This window comes from Haemorhous mexicanus, chromosome 2 (genome assembly GCF_027477595.1).
Source record: "Haemorhous mexicanus isolate bHaeMex1 chromosome 2, bHaeMex1.pri, whole genome shotgun sequence".
In the NCBI taxonomy this organism is placed as follows: domain Eukaryota; kingdom Metazoa; phylum Chordata; class Aves; order Passeriformes; family Fringillidae; genus Haemorhous; species Haemorhous mexicanus.
The window spans coordinates 34,291,168-34,308,582 of NC_082342.1; the positions used below are offsets into that span (position 1 = coordinate 34,291,168).

General features: G+C 42.8%; 1 protein-coding gene and 1 long non-coding RNA gene across 8 annotated transcripts in view; one reads left to right on the plus strand and one right to left on the minus strand.

The window, feature by feature from the left end:
- The window catches only part of LOC132323327 (uncharacterized), a 32,978-nt gene extending 17,840 nt beyond the window's left edge, over nucleotides 1–15,138 (plus strand). For 2 of the 3 annotated variants that reach the window (XR_009485316.1, XR_009485315.1), the window contains 2 exons: nucleotides 7,957–8,259; nucleotides 11,952–12,511. This is a non-coding gene — a long non-coding RNA (uncharacterized LOC132323327). Of the gene's footprint in view, nucleotides 1–7,956; nucleotides 8,260–11,951 lie in introns of all 3 variants that reach the window. The other variant, XR_009485317.1, reaches the window with a different exon arrangement.
- LOC132323323 (transforming growth factor beta activator LRRC32-like) lies at nucleotides 1,877–15,476 on the minus strand. 5 transcript variants are annotated; one of them, XM_059838392.1, is made up of 4 exons: nucleotides 13,475–13,605; nucleotides 10,264–10,443; nucleotides 10,023–10,113; nucleotides 1,877–5,492 (listed from the first exon to the last, which is right to left on the minus strand). In XM_059838392.1, the coding sequence occupies exons 2-4, from the start codon at nucleotides 10,356–10,358 to the stop codon at nucleotides 3,552–3,554; spliced, it is 2,127 nt and encodes a 708-aa protein (XP_059694375.1). In that variant the 5' UTR covers nucleotides 10,359–10,443; nucleotides 13,475–13,605; the 3' UTR covers nucleotides 1,877–3,551. The 5 variants fall into 5 exon arrangements, with proteins under 5 accessions (XP_059694375.1, XP_059694376.1, XP_059694379.1 ...); XM_059838393.1 differs by having other exon boundaries at nucleotides 13,354–13,477; XM_059838396.1 differs by lacking the exons at nucleotides 10,264–10,443; nucleotides 13,475–13,605 and adding an exon at nucleotides 15,300–15,476.
- Between the last annotated feature and the right edge of the window lie 1,939 nt (nucleotides 15,477–17,415).

The following is a 17,415-nucleotide window of genomic DNA, read 5'->3' on the forward strand; positions in this document are numbered from 1 at the left end:
GGGGGAATCCGAGTTGTTGTGTCAGATCTTTCTCCCCAGGAAAGTAGGAGGGTGCTGAATGACATGGGGATTAGATAGAATGGGAAAGCAAATGCTTTGGGCTCCCAAAATACGAGGAGGCACTTACTGTGTTAGATACTTACCTACTGGGGTTAGTTTAGGGCCCAGCAGAGTCCCTGCAGGGAAGTCTGTGGCTAGAGGGCCTGCTACTCTCTTAGGGTACAGACTACTTTGCAAGTAAAAAAAGGGTACTTTGGAGAAAAAGCCAAAGCTTCTGGAAACTGACACTTCTTTTCCATGGATGGCTAACATGAGTCATGACTTGCTGAGCATTTAAGGTCTGTCTCTGTTTCCAGTTTTTCTAGCATTCCTGATGTTTCCAGTACTTATATCTACCTGATACCAGGCACGTTTAGATTAGATGTTGTGTGGAAATTCTTTACTCAGAGGGTGGTGAAACGCTGGAACAGGTTGCCCCATTCCTGTAAATGTTCAAGACCAGGTTCAAGTCTGTTGCAATAACTTTATGAAAAAGCAGTAAATGAGGGTAAATTCTGGCTTGCAATATTCCAGTCAAAACAGCCTGTATCGTGCCTACTGTCCTGGTGTCAGCTGGGACAAGGGTAATTTTCTTCTTTATTAAACCACCTTCCTATTTGGAAAATGGAGCTCACTGGTGGGAAGATGTGTAATGTGTGAATAATGTCTACATTTGATGCAGGATCATCATTTGGCATTTGGGCCTCTTGAAGACAGTAACAGTCAGGAGAGACAAGAGCTGGGGCTGTCAGCTACATACCCCCTGTTTTGATGCATTATATCATGCAGGGCTCACATTTCTCCCTGGTTTTCCTTTCTGCTATTTTATTCATGGTTTTTTTCCCCTCTTGCTCCTCACCCCATCCAGAATAATAGAATTGGTTGGATCAGGGTCAGGTCACTTCTTGGTTGATTATACTGCTAACAGAAAAATCCAAACAAGCCATGCTGCATTTTATTCCTGAGGCTTATTCTTGAGAAAACTGTTTTTGCTCCTGGGGAAGTCAATGGAAATCTAATTATTCCCATATGTTTAATAATAACAAGCACTTCCTTTTGGGAGAGCCGAACAAAAGCAGTGTGAAAACTATTAATTAATCGGGTTTGACTCTGTCATCAAGTTTAATTCCAGCCATACTAGTCAAGTTAAAACTGGCTCTGAGAAGGAGATTGTCCTGCTTGACACAACAGCCATAAACTTGGTGTGTGGCAGATTAAACAGTGTCTGGGCACACAGCTCAGCTTGCCTTCACACCAAGGGAAAAGCACAGCAACATCAACGACTTCCAGCTAGTTCCTGGGATTGCTGCCTGTGCAATCTACTAGACTAGAGACTAAAGACTCGACTTGATTTCCCTACTTGAATAAAGGTTTGAGCCAATGATGGGCTCAAGCGTGGACTTTTGTAGATGTTAGATCAGACCCCGTTGGTGCTGAGGGTTTGTGCAAATTCGTAGAACCACAGAATCACTGAATGGTTTGAGTTGGAAAGGATTTGAAAGACCATCTAGTTCCAATCCCATTGCCGTGGTCAGGGACACCTTCCACTAGACCAGGTTGATCAAAGCACCATCCAGCCTGGCATTAGACACTTCCAGGGATGGATTATCCACAGGTTCTCTGAAAAACCTATTCCGAATTTTTGCCTACATCTTCAGCAGATCTTCTGGGTCTCCATTGGCTGCTCTCTAAGATATGGAACAGCTGTCCCTTCTTAAGGACCAGAAGGTGAAGGTCAAAGGTGGAGTCTGAACACCATAGCAAAAAATAGGAAGGCTTTTCTTTTCATCTGTGGAGCAGTTCAAACTGGTGATTTAATATATTCACAACCCTCTGCTTTTTACAAAATTCAAATATGTTTTTATTATACAAAATTCCACAGTGAAATCCACCAGCCAGTTTCTTACATAGCTGCTTTAAAAATAGAATTATACCCCTTTTTGTAGTGTGTTAATTTTTATATTCACTAGCTTGAATAAACAGAAATGAAGCAGCAATTTGACTCTGAGTTATTTACCTGGACAGGTTTTGGTTTGACCTTCATTTCTGTTATATGCCTTAAGGTACAGTTAGTGGCATTAACAGAAGACCTGATGTAGTTACTTTTGAAGCCATTGCACCCCATTAGCAGGTCAAGCTCCCACTGTTGGTGAGCTTTGCTACACTTCAAAAGGGTGAATTTTCTGTCAGGGTAGGGAACAAAATACATGTCTGTGTCGACTTTTAGCAACGTAGCATGTTAGCTGTGTTAAACCCATCACAGAATGAGGATCTAGATAACTTTTCTTACTGCCCGTCCTCTAGACTATAATGTCCTTTTAGAGTGACACAGTGAACATCTGATCTGAATAATGGCACAGGACTAGGTTCCCCGTGTATCATTTGACAATGGTGTGTTTTTGCAGTCTAACCTTCCATGACCTTTAAAAATAGATATATTATTCTCCTATATTGAAATGCAACTGCAGGCCGTGAATTTCCCACAGTTTTCCTTAGAAACTTAAGCATTTCAGTCCAATTCTAGCTGTTTGAAATTCATTCTCCTAGGTTTTTCTTTTGCAAAGTATTCACCCCAGAGATTAATTTCTTCACATTATACCCAGTTAAATATGTATTGCACATGAGAGACACAAATTTCTTCTCTTTTAGTTTAACTGTGAACCCGTGGCCTTCTGAGCAGATCTGGGTAACATATCGGCACTTGCTTCATGCTTGAGATTTCTTTTACATCCCTCGTGGGTACTAAGTGCCAGAACTAATTGACCTCATCTGCCTCTCATGTCTTGCCCCAGTGACTGGAGCAACATCCTAACAAGAAAAGTGAGACATCCAAAGAGGTTCCTTCCACATGGTCTTTGGTTTCCCTTGTCAGCTGTCTAAATGGTAGGCAGGCGCACAATGGATGCTACTTATAATTTCCATTTGGGTTTGGTTTGGTTTGTTTTATCTAAATTCTCATTGTTTTGGAACTTGAGGGTAATTTGCAACCAACTTCACTGAGTGAAGATTGTGTTTTGACCCACTCTTGCACATCTTTGTATGATTTCAGTTTAAGAAGGGTTAGGAGCTAACCAGCTAGGTAAAAGCAAAGCTCAGACCAAACTGAAACATCTTGTGGAGGCACATAACTTTGAGAAGGGATTTCCTAATTGGCTGATGGCATCATCTGAGCTTAGAGAAAAGTCTCAGGTCTCGAGACTTTACAGGCCTTTTTCTTTTGAGCTGGTTTAAATTACACATCCCTCAAAACAACAGCAGAATTTTACAGAGGCCTCTTCTAACACTGCATAATCTTTTAAGCAGATCTGCATGTGAATGAAGCAAGTGCAAAACAGATCAAATCCTCCTTCCGGCTCCTGCAACCCAGACCAGTACAGTGGTGCAGTTCAGGGACACTTCAAAACCATCGTAAAATCCACAATTAACACTCAAAGATGAAAATTTTATCCTTCATTTCTACACAGTGTCAGGGTAGCACCTGATTTCTTCAGTTTTAAGGGTGTTTTGTGTTCCTATGCTTTAAACTGGTGGCTAAAGTTTTGCCTTCGGAAGCAAAAAAATGAACCCACACCAATGATGATCACAGATAAAACTAATACAGATGTTAATATAATGAGGATGTTGATTTTCTTCAGATCCTCTTTTTCACAGTCTTCTGGTTTAATATCCTCAATGTGCATTTCTTCCCAATACCCGAAGCTCCGAATGTACTGACACGTTAAGTGCTCCACGTTGGGAATCTGGACATTTTTGTTCTGGATCATTGATAAAAGCCAGGTGTTTCCACAGCAGTTGAGTGGGTTCCCAGAGATATACAAGTTTTTCAGTGAATTTTCTAATACTAAAATATTGCTGTCCTGTAATGTACTGAACCTGTTGTTCCGTAGGTCTAGAACTTCCAGTGGGGTGTCGCTACTCCACTTAGGCAGCCAGTTCAGCTGATTTTCAGAGAGGTTTAAAAGTTTAAGGTGACTAAAACAAGGCAAGTCAATATTTAAATCTATCAGACTATTGCCATGTAAATGCAAGTATTCCAGAGACTTTTCTAGTCCTGCTAGTGCTTTAAGTTCTATTTTCAGTCCAGGGTTCATGGAGAGATCCAAGACAAGCAGTGGAGTCTTGTGGAAGGTGCGTGCTGGTAGGATGTTCAGCATGTTGTCAGCGAGGTACAAGTACTGGAGAGCAGGAGAGTTGACAAACGACACACAACCACTGTCCTCTCCAGCCAGTCTTTGCTTAGCTAATCCTGAGTACATGTGGCAAAGGCTGATGTTATTGCTCTGTAGGTTAAGAAGTCTCAGGCTAGGAAGACTGGAAAAGATGTCAAATTGCAGGGTCTGAAGGTTGTTGTTTTGAACATGAAACTCCCTCAAATTTGGCAAAGCACCAGCATCGAGGAGAAGGTTCTGCAAAGCATTGTAGCTCAAGTCAAGGACAGTTAGGGAGACCAATGCACTGTCATAACTTACTGCAAATGCCTGAAGACAGTTTCTGCTGAGATTAAGGGTGTGAAGGGACAACATTGACTCAAAGAACCCATCTGGAATGGATTTGATTTTATTATAACTTAAGTCTAAATATACAAGCTGGGATAAATAAAGAGAACTTGTGTTTTTACTTCGCTTCTGATCAAGAAGATAAAAAGAAGCATCTAGCCATTCATTATCCATGTAGTCCATTTTATTATAAGGGGATTCAGCAGTGAGCTGGATTAAATTATTTGATAAATTCAGAGTTACCAGTTTATTTACCTGAGGGAAGACTGGGAAGTGAAGCAATTTGTTTTCACTAAGATCCAGACATCTTAAACTGTATTCATCATTTGACTTTGTGATGCTGAAGGTCTCAATGCTATTCCTGCTAAGGTCAAGTACCTCCAACTGCCTGAGGTTGAAATCAGAGATGCAAGTGATTGAATTTGTGGAGAGATTGAGTTTGGAAAGGTTGGCTAGAGTCTCGAAAGCACCTTCTTCTATTTCCATGATGATATTTCTCTGAAGATCTATTTCCACAAGACTGGGAGATCCCTGAAACATCTTGTGTGATATCATTACAATACTGTTGTCTGCCAAGGAAAGATATTGCAGTGTTGGAGCTTGATTAATGAAATACTCAGCCATCCCACTGTAGAGATTGTTGTGGGATAAGTCCATTATTTCCACCTTGGGCAAAAGTCCAATCCCCTCTGTCCCGTTCTGAGCAAGCTCATGTAAATGATTATTGGCTAAATTTATTTCCAGCAAACTCGTCATGTGTGCAAACACTCCAGACGTGATGAAGCTTATCTGGTTGAAGCTTAAATCCAGATACTGGAGGGAAGTGTAGAATGATAATGGTATTTCAGGGATGCTTTGAATCAGGTTTCCAGACAGATCTATTTTGTTTACATTCAGATGGAGCTCATGAGGGATTTGGTGGAGGTCTTTGTTGTGGCAAAATGCCTGTGAATTTGCCTGCCAGAAAAGGAGAGAAAAGGGGTTGTCATATGGCAAATTAAAAATATTTTTGCACAATCTATATAAGGAAAATAACATTCAAGATCTAGGCAGAACCTCCTCCTGAAACACTGATCCCACCACTTTATCTGAGCAGTCAGACAGCAAGAGCAACAATCCTAACACCTCTCTGCAGCTAACGACACTCTTTTCATTTTAAAGGCATCACTGACTTACAACAGTAGAGTTTTATCTGTGTTTGATATCTACTGAATGCTCTCCTTTTTGTACCTTTCTCCTGGACTCTTTTTAATAGTCCCAAGTGAAGGAGTTTTGCCCCTTTTCCATTGCAGTCAAGCACCATTTCTTCATTTATCTTCTGATGTTTAATTTTCTCACTTTCATCTCTGTATTAGATTTTTTGAACTCACCTTGCAAGTGCAAGCTGTACTTGAAAAAGCTTCATGCTGTTGGGAGTGTGGGTCCCAAAGCAGGAGGTGGAAAAACATATCCTACATTGTAAAGCCTGTCTCTCCTTCATAGTCACACCCTCAGATATTCAACCATGTTTTCCTTTAGCCATGGCTTAGTTTAGTAATGCACCTTTATCCAAAATGGGCCATTCAATGGCTGAAATATTTCTGATTTCTCTTCCCGCTTTTACTATCCATGTCTATCCTTTTGCTAAGGTAACAGTTCCCTTCTTCTTGCACGGGGAGAGCGCCTTGTGAAAGCACTCTGACAACACTCACATGACACAACACGGAAAAGACAAATTCTGTAAAGCCAGCACTTGAGAGAGAAAAAAGCTGTGAGGTGCTGTGAGGGTCATACTTTTTCAGGCCAATTCACAGCAGAAGATAGAGGGAAAAAAAACAAATGTCAAAATCAAATCCATCTTCCAGAAGCAAGTCTGTTTAATAGCAGCTAAGATTGAGTTTGTGTCCAGGCCAAATTTGGAGTGTGTGTTCATAAGGAAGATTGAGAACATGAACATGAGCATCCTTGCATAAATATCAAGCTGTATTTTGTTAATAACGAGAACATAGAGCAGTGTGAAGAAGTGGAAAGTGATAGGCTTAGGTGGCATCTAATTTACTGGAGGAAAACTCTTGTCATGAATGTGTTTGGATGTCTGGGCCATATAGTATTTGTAGAAAGATCAGAAAGGAAAGAAATAAAGAAAAAAGTATGTTGAATCTTAATTTTTGTGGAGAAGCAGGATCCAGATTACATGATACAAAGATTTTCAGATATTAAAGAAAGATTAAAATTAAAACCAATTAAACCCTATCTGTTTCATATGAACTTTGAGGTGAATGAAGTGGCACGTCTGCTTTTGGAGAAGTGTGGCACTAATCAGTCTTTTGTGAATCTCTTTTGCATAATCTAAATTTTGAAGACGACACAAAAATGTGTCAGAGAAGTACAAGTGCTGATCTGAACTCTAGATATCTGAACTCTAGTCAGACTGCTCCACAAACCTTCCTATAATACATCTTTCCCAAAGATCCCAAGTAAATTGACTACAAAAACCTGAAACCCTTTTTACCCCCCTCCAATTCACTTAAATCTCCTCAAGCTAAAAATATTAGAGAGAAAAAAAGAAAATTTTCTGGCCTCTGCCTAACATTATTTCTTTCCTACAAAGCCATCGTATAATTGCTCATTTTGAGCTAAAATATGCCTAGATTTGGGCTTAGCTCCAAGGTATGAGAACGAAGATTTTTTTATTTGGTTTGTGGAAGAGGCAGAAGCCAGAAGGATAAAAAAATCCAGAGTGAAAAAGCAGCAGATTCTTTGCAGCCTAAGGCAGATGCCAGGTTTCTTCAGACACTTTGAGCCAAATCTTGACAAATGTAGAACCCCCTTCACTCCTTCTGGGAGAAAGTATCTTAGCAAAGTTCTGATCCAACTCCTGTCAATGCCAGCCAGCTGGTTTTCATGGAAGTCAATGCTTGAGAGGTCAGTCCCAGATCACCATGTATCTTGCAGGATTTGGTCTTTAATCTGCATCCATGGAACTGTCCCAGGGCTAAAAGGGGCAGATAAAATCTATACTTCCCACTGCCTGCCCCTTGCTCCTGTAATAGTTCCCCACTCATATTTCTTTTAAAACTATCATTCTTTTCACAATTTTGATCCTCACCATATTTCTTATCTTCTGCACCTTCTTTACCCTGCTGGGGCTCAAACTGCATGAATTACATCCTCATCAGGAATAGGAAGAAAAGATATTGCACATCTCAGTGGGATGGAGCATGTCTTTGGTGTATCTCCCCTCCTTCCGCCTCTTAGCCCAATTGGTTCTGACTTCATCTTTTTTGCCAGTGTTGCCATCAGTTTATTTCAAGTCCATTGTCAAGAAGTACTGCAGGGTGAGGAGCTTTTGGTCCCTTCAGGATCTGGTCCCACTTGTGTGCTGGCAAAAAAAAAAATCCAACATCTCAAAAGCTAAGCATCATTTGGATTCTTGTTTCAGTTCTTCACTGCTCAGCACTGGGAGGAAGCTGTCATCCATGTTCATGAGAGCCCTACAAAAAAAGCAGCTGGATCCAAGCCTCCACTCGCGTTCTCCTTTGTCAACTCCTGAACATTGGAACCAAAGAATTTGGGCTGCAGGCACTTGGCACTGACCTGCACTTGTGTGGTGTCCATGGCCATTCCCAGAAGAGCTGCCCAGGTGGAGTCTCAGATCAAACCTCAGCAGTTTGCGCAGGCACCCCACATCAGCTGACCTGTGATACCTGGTCGTGCACATGTTCTTGCACCACCTCAATCCAAGGTAAGACAGAATTTCCTAAAATCCCTTCTCTTCTGAAAATTATTTCAAAGCTATTCATGAATTAGCAGAAACATCTTACTTTGGGAGGCAGAACATGCTCTAATTGAAGCCTTGCCTGACCTTGGAAGGCATCATGAGTTAGGAAGAACCTCCTGACATTTAAGCTGTGCCTCGTTTTGCAAAGTAGATATGCCATAACTTGTGTAATCAGTGCAGCTCACACCTGTGTCAAGGGTCTGGTAGGGATTGCTGACTTCCTAAAACCTCCTCTAGAGTTCTTGTTCAATGACAGGAGTACTAGTGGTGAGTCAGAGACAGGCACAAGTTTCTGACTCATGCCTTTTATAGGAGACTTGGGATGAAAGTATTAAATTCTGAGCCCTTGCTGTTCTGAAGGTGTCGCCACAGGGAAAGTGCCTTGTGAAACAGTGAGGCTGTGATGAAAAATAGTAATTCAGGATTTCAATGAATCCAGCAGTTAATCCAGTAGCTCCTTTTTTCTTTAAATGGTGTTTGGATTTATGTGCATCCTTTGTTGGAGCAAACATCCAGCAAAGGAAGATGATCAGCATTGACATCTGCAATGCTGAGCTGTTCATTTATTCGAGATGAGCATCCCAGCCTTTGACTGCAGCTTTCTGTCGGAGCTAAATTTATCTAAGTTAACTGCTTAGAGCCTGGGGCCACTGGGTTGATGAAACCAGTTTATGCTGGAGTGCTGGAAACAAGCACATGTTTACTTCACAGCAGTCAGCCGGGTCTGTGACCCTTCCAAAAACTGGAATGGGACAAGTGTGCTTGGGTTATTGTGTGTCTTGCCCAGCCTTCACTTTACTGTGATACATGGGACCCAAGCTTCATCAGACTTCCCTCTCCAGCCAATGAACTGAGCTACTCAGTCAAGTAGATTCCCAAGATTGCTCTCTATAAACTAGGTTTTAATTTCTTTGGAATTCAGGAAGTGCAGCAACACAGCAGGTGGGTAGGAATGCATTGGGTCCCATAAGGGAGTTGTGTACAGCTAGTAAATAGGGTTTTTTTTCCTATTTTGGAAATTCTTGAAGATTTGTGCTAAGCAGCTTCAATATTCAGGGGGAAAAAAGGTATTTTTAAAAGCCTGTTACAGTCAGAAATACCTTGATAGGGAAGGGAGAAAGTTCAGGTCTAAATAACATTTATAATACTGTGCCAGGTGCTTGCAAAAATCCAAGGAGAAAATTTTGTACTGAAGCAAGAGGCTTTGTCACTTCTTTTTCCTCCAGCAGAAGTCAGGTGCAACTTCCCTGGCAGCAATGCTGTGTCAGGGCAGAGGAGGTCAGTCTCCCTGCTATTACAAAAGGGCTGGTATGGAGGTGTTTCACAGAAGATTCTTTATTTAGAGCACAAAGAACTTAGGCCTGATAGAAAGGAGTTGATTTTAGGTCTAAGTCTTTTCTCTGTCTCAGTCCCAGAATCCCTCTATGGTCTTAGGGAAATCAGGTCAAATTTCTTTTAACCAGCTCCCCTTTAGAAAAAACCCAAACATAATGATCCTTCTTCCCACCTCACCCCTCCTCCACCCCTCTTATGTGCTGTCACTACAAAAAGGACATAGCCTGAGAGGTGCCTGCTACCCATCCCCTAACCCACCTCTGCCACCACAGAAAGTCTGGTCCTGCAGGATTTCCTTTTTCAGAGACCATGGCTGTTTGCACAGTGCCTGCAATGGGGGTGTCCCAGCCCCACTGCAGATCCCAAAGGGCTGAGGAGGAATCCCCCCTTACCGTTTCACAGGGTGTCCCCTCCGTGGGATGATAGTTGAAGGTTCCTGTGTTCACCACTGCCAGCCAGAAGATGATGTTCAGTTTCATGGTTCTGAAGGCAAAAGCAATTATGGTTAGATTTCAAACAGAGCACAGAGGTCAACACATGTAAAAGCTGGCACCAGATCGTCATCTAATATGGAGATGGCCACAAGCAGTGCAATAAATTAAGATCTCTGAGCCTACTACACTTGTGACTTACCTGTGTAGCTCTGCATTCCTTTGAGCCTGGTGGCAAAAGGAAGATGCAAGGCATTTGTGTAGTTTGTGTGGTTCCAGATTCTGCCTACATGACATCCAGGCCACCCAATGAAGTCCAGATGCTCATGCTGGGCAGTGTGTCTGGCATCACGTAGAAAGAGCTCTCAAATGGAAATGGTTTCTGTTTAGATCCAACAAATTAAGTTGAGGGTATTAGGCACAACAGGACACCACCCTGACAGACAGTCTTCTGTCATGCAGAACATGATTTCAGATGGTTTGTGAGTTCAGGTTTGTATTTATTACTTTGTGCTGCCCTCTAGGGCTGAAGCACCTGTCTAATTGCTGGTTTCCTCCCTTCCTTCTGCTAAGCACTGCTGCTGGAAAACCCACCTTTGCACAGGTTTTCCTGTTGCTTTTCCCAGAGCCACTAGCCTGAACTGTTGCAGCACAATTTTCCTGGAGTTGAAATAATATGCCAAAGATCTGGGCTCTTAGCATCTCATTTGCTTTGCAATGCACTCTGAAATGAGAGGCAAAGTCACAGAATCACAGAATCACAGAATGCTTTGGGTTGGAAGGGCCCTTAAAGATCCTCTGGCTCCAACCCCTCTGCCCTGTTAGGGACACCTTCCTGCAGACCAGGTTGCTGGTCCAGCCATGAAATGCCATGCAAAGACAACAGAGGAAGGCATGATTAGGTGCAATGGACAGAAAAATCCACATTAAGCTCCGCCAGTGAGATTATCAAAACCCCAGACAGGCTCCCCTTGACTGGGCTAGTGCCAGACTCGTTTTGACCATCTTCTCTCAAGCACGTCGTGTCTTGAGCTTCCCTTGTCCAGAGCTGGCTGCATTGCTGATTTTGGCATTCTTCCTGGACTCAAGCTCTCTATCTGCAACCCCCTTGGGATGAGCAGGGAACTTATGCTGAAGCTGGAGACTTCTGTGGTGTCCAGAGGTTTAAATTCCTTTCAGATGCTCTATGTTTGGAGTTTGCCCTGTCAGCAGTGTGCAATAGCACTTGCAATGCACAGACACTTTTGCAAGACAAACCTCAAGCATTTGAGGCCTCCATGAGAAAAAAAGATATATTTTTAAAAATAGGAGATTTTGATTTAATTTAGGGATGGACTACTAATATCATGCCTGTAATGAAGAGCAACAAGTGACCAGGATGACTGCAGCTTTGCATTTCCTACAACGGATGTTCAGAGCACTTTGGGAAGTTTGGATTTACGGGGATAAAAATAGCAGAGATTTTGTTGGTTGGGCATTTTAAAAACCCAGCTCAGTTCCTCAGGCTGTTTTACCAAGTGACCAAACAGTTGTGCCAGGTGAACTGTGAAGAAGAGCCTGGACAGAAACAAATGCCAAACCAGGAGGGAAGGGCATGCACTGATTCTGCTGCTCAGGACTTTAAAATCACAGCCAAGTCAAGTCTGCATACCGAAATAAGGACTCCTACATCTCCTCTAACCCCAGCATGGCTTTTCTCCTGTCTTTTGAAGCTGTTGCCTTTGTTGTTTCTCACTCTGTCCTCTCTCTACTCGCACCTATATGAGGTGTTTAGCCAACAGAACTTCTCCACCAGAAATTAACATTTTAAATTAATTGGATACACAGGGTTTTGCCAGATTTCCTATTTTATTCACCTTTTTTTTTTTTTTTTTCTACTCCTCTCTACAGGAAAGAAAAAAAAAAAATAAAGCGGCAATTGCATGAAATTCACCAGGCTGGAGACTTGCTGACCGAGGGGCTGGGTGAAGAAGGGACAGTAGGAGATGGGAAAATGAAAACACTTTTATCATGAGAAAGTGATTTGCAGATTAAAGTATCTGACCCTGAAAACAAACTATCGCCCTGGAAACGCAGCTTCCGGGAAAACTCAAGTTCAGGAACTAAACCACAGTAATTTCTCATGTTATTTTAGTGCAGCAAAAGGAGAGAAAAAACAAGCTTTTAATTCAGCAATTTGTTTTCTTTGACAGTGGAATCAATATCTGGGGAAAGGTCTATTCAATTTATGTGATCCAGCAGAAAGAAAAATGAGGTGAGGGGAGTTACTTCTGATAGATCTGATTGCATGATACTGATACCCCCCCTTGAATCCATCCATCATTATATTAGTAAAAGGTAAAGTACCGATACAATCGCTGAAATGGAAATATCTGCTTTAAAAAGGGATTACTTGTTTTGAATTTCTTTTACTGAAAAATTAAAGGATTTCAGCATTTTAGAGTAATAAATTGATTTTAAAGTTTAAATGATTGCATCTTAGTAAAAAAAAACCCATAAAGAAATTTCTTCTGTTGTGGAAAACCTAACTTTTGATTCTATTTAAGGAAACATATTTTCACTTTCATCAAAAATACTTTTGGCAAAATGCGCCAGGGTTTGGCTTCATAAATGCATCTGTGACTTTTATATAAATAAGGATTTTCTAAAACTTTACCAGTTCCAAATACTGTCTAAGTGTTAATTCCTGTGGTAACAATCCAGATGCAGCAAAACCCTCTCAGTAAGTCATTGTTCACCCAAGGTGACATTCAAGCTGTCGGGATCTTAAGAGTAGCACAGTAATGCTGCCATCTCACACCTCGTGCTCCAACAGGGAGAGCTCAATGACAGTGCTGATAGTAAGGAGAGCAGAGGAGCCAAACAGCATTTTGCCCATTTTACCCGGGGCTGTGAGATTTGCCCAAGGCTGTGCTAAGATTCCTTGTCAGGGAGCTGGCAGAGTGGCATTTAATCAGTGTACAAGGCTGATCGCTGCAGCACTCCTGGTTCAGAGCTCTATAATGCAGCAATTCCACAAACAGATTAAAGTCCTGTAAAGAAGTAAAAATACCCAGACATGTCCCCATCTTTCACTACTGCAAGCACAGAAAATAATAACAAAAACCTGGCTTATGACAACTGCATTGTTGAAAACTAATCGGCGCCTCCTTAACATAAGGAATCTCACTCTCTGCAGTGCAAGTCCCTGATGGGTTAAATATACAGCTGTGTGGATAGAGCCATCTACACAGTGTGTTCAGCCAGTTCCTCAGCCTATCCATAAACACAGTATATTTTATTTATACAGTACCTTCCTCGTCCGTGTTACTTTCAAAAAGCTGCAGCTCTAAGTTGCCAGAGCCCCCATCTCTCCTGCAGTCAAAAGCTCAACTTTCCAGCATGCTCCCAGGTTTGCCTGCATCTCCACATACCTGCTCTGTGGCTGGAGGAGGAGGAGGAGGAGCGGGATTCACCTCTGCTTGCAGCCTTCTGTCTCACAGACTCTCCCAGCAGCTTTTCCCGGGCAAGTCGAGGAAGAGTTTACTCAGGGAAGTCGTACCTCTCTTGCATGCCAGCTGACTAAAACTCTGTGAGCTCCGAGAGAAGTTTGAAGTCACAGGGAAAAAAAATACTCCCCATAGACCAGTCCATGAATTCATTCCTTTGCAGTCACGATCCCTTATGTATTCCCAGGCTCCCACAAGCGTGTGAATGCATACCTCCGTAATTGTTTTAAAATGTGTGTGTCCTCTGAGCTTCTCTTTATTTTCCATTTCGTCCATTCAGTCTTGGCTTATTTCCTGCAGTTTCTCAGCTGGTAATTACGCTCCTCTCGTATTGACACATGAAACACTCAGTAAATTCCACAAAAAAGATCCCCTCTGCAGGCTTTGCAGACACGTGCTTGTCTCTGAAGTCATCCCTGCCTGTCCCACAGCTGTCAGCTTGCAGATTCCCAGGGGATGGAGTGAATCAGGGGCACTGAGCTAGTCGCAAACCCAAAACTCCACATCCATGCGGAATGGGATGCACAGGAAAAGGGTATTTGGGAGGGAAGCTTCCCAGTAGGGACAACACATATGTTTGGTTTCCCAACAGCTCAGTTGTGTCTCTCTGGCCCAGCAGCGGGATGACCAAACGCACCCTTGGGGGAAAGGATAAATTCAATTTAATGCTTGAATGGGAAATAATGTAAATGCCTTCCAGAAATGGCAGTGGGATGTATTTTTCTTTCTTTTCCTTGGATGTGAAGCTCTCTTTTATTTCAGAAGCAATGCACTTGTGCAAACCAATGGGGTACCTGCAGATGTCCTGTTTTGTCTCTTTCTGTTTAGACATGCCCTGGTACCAGGGCAGAGGTGCAAACTCTGCATGATAGTTTACAGCAGTGCAAACCTCTGAGAGAGTTTGGCCAGCTCCACAGTGGGTGTCTCAGGACCAAACTGAGGGTTGGGCTCACCAGCCAAGGCACAGCCCTGCCTGGGTTACCCTGCCAGAGAGCTTCTGCAAGTGCCGGTGACCTAAGCAAACCTCCCAGGGATCACTGCAAATCTCCTTCCCTGGATGCATGAAGAATATCTGAACTGAGTCACTTCCTGCCTGGAGGAGAGTTTTGCCTTCAGCGTTGTGTGTTTTCCCCTCTTTCCACTGCCATTATGGACAAAGAATTTGGGTGAACCAAAGAAAAAGGAGTGTTCTGACTCCCTTCTACTGGACAGCATCAATCCTGTCCATGTTTCCTGGATCTGTTTAAAATCAGATAAAACCCATGTCCTTTAACATCACGTGCCAAACAGCTTTGTGGGTTCTGCTAAACATATACTGGCTCCTCTGCCAGAGGTTAGTGTTCGTTCTCTTTAGCACACCAGATCTGACAAGGTCACTTCAGACCTGCACCATACTGTGAGATTCAAGATGAAAATGTCTAAAGATGTGAAAGATGTGGTTTGTTAAATGTTGCAATGAGTACATTTTGCATGTGTTACTGCAATAAGAATGTAATAAGGATAGTCAATTTAAAAGTAATGTGTCTATCATGGGAAAGAAGTAAACAATAGTGACACCTGTTCTTAATTATATCATGTATGATAGTGAACATGTATAGCTGTATATGTGTATTTTCATTTACACAGTACCTTCCTCGTCCGTGTTACTTTCAAAAAGCTGCAGCTCTAAGTTGCCAGAGCCCCCATCTCTCCTGCAGTCAAAAGCTCAACTTTCCAACATGCTCCCAGGTTTGCCTGCATCTCCACATACCTGCTCTGTGGCTGGAGGAGGAGGAGGAGGAGGAGCAGGATTCACCTCTGCTTGCAGCCTTCTGTCTCACAGACTCTCCCAGCAGCTTTTCCAGGGCAAGTCGAGGAAGAGTTTACTCAGGGAAGTCATACCTCTCTTGCATGCCAGCTGACTAAAACTCTGTGAGCTCCGAGAGAAGTTTGAAGTCACAGGGAAAAAAAATACTCCCCATAGACCAGTCCATGAATTCATTCCTTTGCAGTCTTATGTATTCCCAGGCTCCCACAGGCATGTGGATACATACCTCTGTAACTGTTTTAAAATGTGTGTGTCCTCTGAACTTCTCTTTATTTTCCATATTTTTTAATGGCCAAATGGTTTAAAAATTAGTAGGAGAACTATTTCTCATTGAATTATTTTGGCAACAGAAGCATATCTGGAGGAGTTTGCTTATGAACCACAGATCCAAAACTTTATTGAGGACTTCAGAATAGCACTTATATAGAACACAGGTGGTCCAAAAAACACAAAGCACAGTATCAATGAGTGAGCATGTGGTCTGAAAGCCCCAGTGATCCTGTGCCAGCCCCAAGTAGGAGTCCACTATAGCTGTATCTTGTGGCATCATGCCTCATGACAATGGTGGTGCTATTTGGTTTGGCATCAGCTCGACACTGATGTGTTGATGTCTGTCTCTCACCCAAGTTGCACCTCCCCTCATGCTGTCTTATTTTGCTGGGACTGACAGAGGGATGTCACCCAGGAGATATTGTCACCCCTTCTGTAGTCACACCAGGGCAGCCTGATGACCAACTCCATGTCACAGCAGCCAAGTCTGGAGAATGGCTGCATTCGTGCTGCTCAGAGATGTGGGGCCAGTTGCATTGTCCAGGTGGTGCATGGCTAACTAAAGGAAAATGGCCTGTCACAGAAAGGATAGGAAGTCTCCGGATGATGAATTTCAGACTTACATGGAAGGAGAAGAAATTATTCACACAGGTGCTGCTGTTGCTAGATGTCTATCTCTGCAGCGTGGGCTGCAGAAACTTGGGTCAACCAATGGTTGATACCCAGTGACACCTGAGTGCTGATGCTTCTCCAGTTTTATCTCTCCCAGAGAGTGATCCCTGGCTGGATCCATAGAGACCTGTCCCTTCTCTAGAGCAAGTTGACTATTTCCCTTTGTGTAGCACTCAGATATATCTGGCTCCGGATGGTTCCCCTACAGCCCTGAATTTGTTTCACTGCTAGCTTTCTTGGAGAATACCTTGAATATTGTGGGGACAGCATCCAAATCTGCTGTGGAATAGTGTGGAGGACTGTGTGGAGCAGAAGCAACCAAACCTGATGCAGGCCCTGAAGGAAACCACAGAACTACACCCAGATTGGAGCGAACAAGCTGGTTTTGTGGGAAAGGGTGCCCTTGGGTGAGCTAACCCTCAGTGGTATTGACACAGGGAAACTGGCTTATCTGACAGCAACAATGAACCCAAGCATACCCCGTGAAAAAACCTGAGGATACGAGGAAGGACACCACACCCTCCAAACTTGTAGGATCTTGCCACAAAAACTGCTTACAAACACCAGTCCTGCGAGAATGCCTGCTGGTATCTGCCATGCACAAATCCTACATGCCTCCATACTGAGGCAGCAGGATGTGGCAACCAGCAAATCCCACTTGGGAAAAAAAAGCCACAGGTCAGCTCTGGTCACACAGAGTCAAGCCTGGGCCCTCTGCCTCCTTTCTAACTGTCACAGAATTCCCACTCTTCCATGGGAGAGGGTAACAAGCTGGGTTGGTGGGGCTGCCATGGAGACAAGCAGGAGTGTATGAACAGAAAGAAAAATTCCCAGTTACTGAGATCCTCCAAGACATCTCTGCCAGTATAAGCATCTTTATCTTGAGCTGACGTTAGCCCAGTTGCTTTTTTAGAAATTACACTAAATAAAACCCAAAAACCCCAACAAAACAGCCAGGAAGAGAACTGGCTGCTTTTAATAACTTGCAAAAGATTAGAAGTTGACCATGTGCTCACCTCACAGTTAAAATAAATCATATATGTCAACAAGATGGCCATCTTTAATTATAAATTCTATTTTCCTGGTCTGAACAAAGTTTGCTATTTGTGGTCCATTT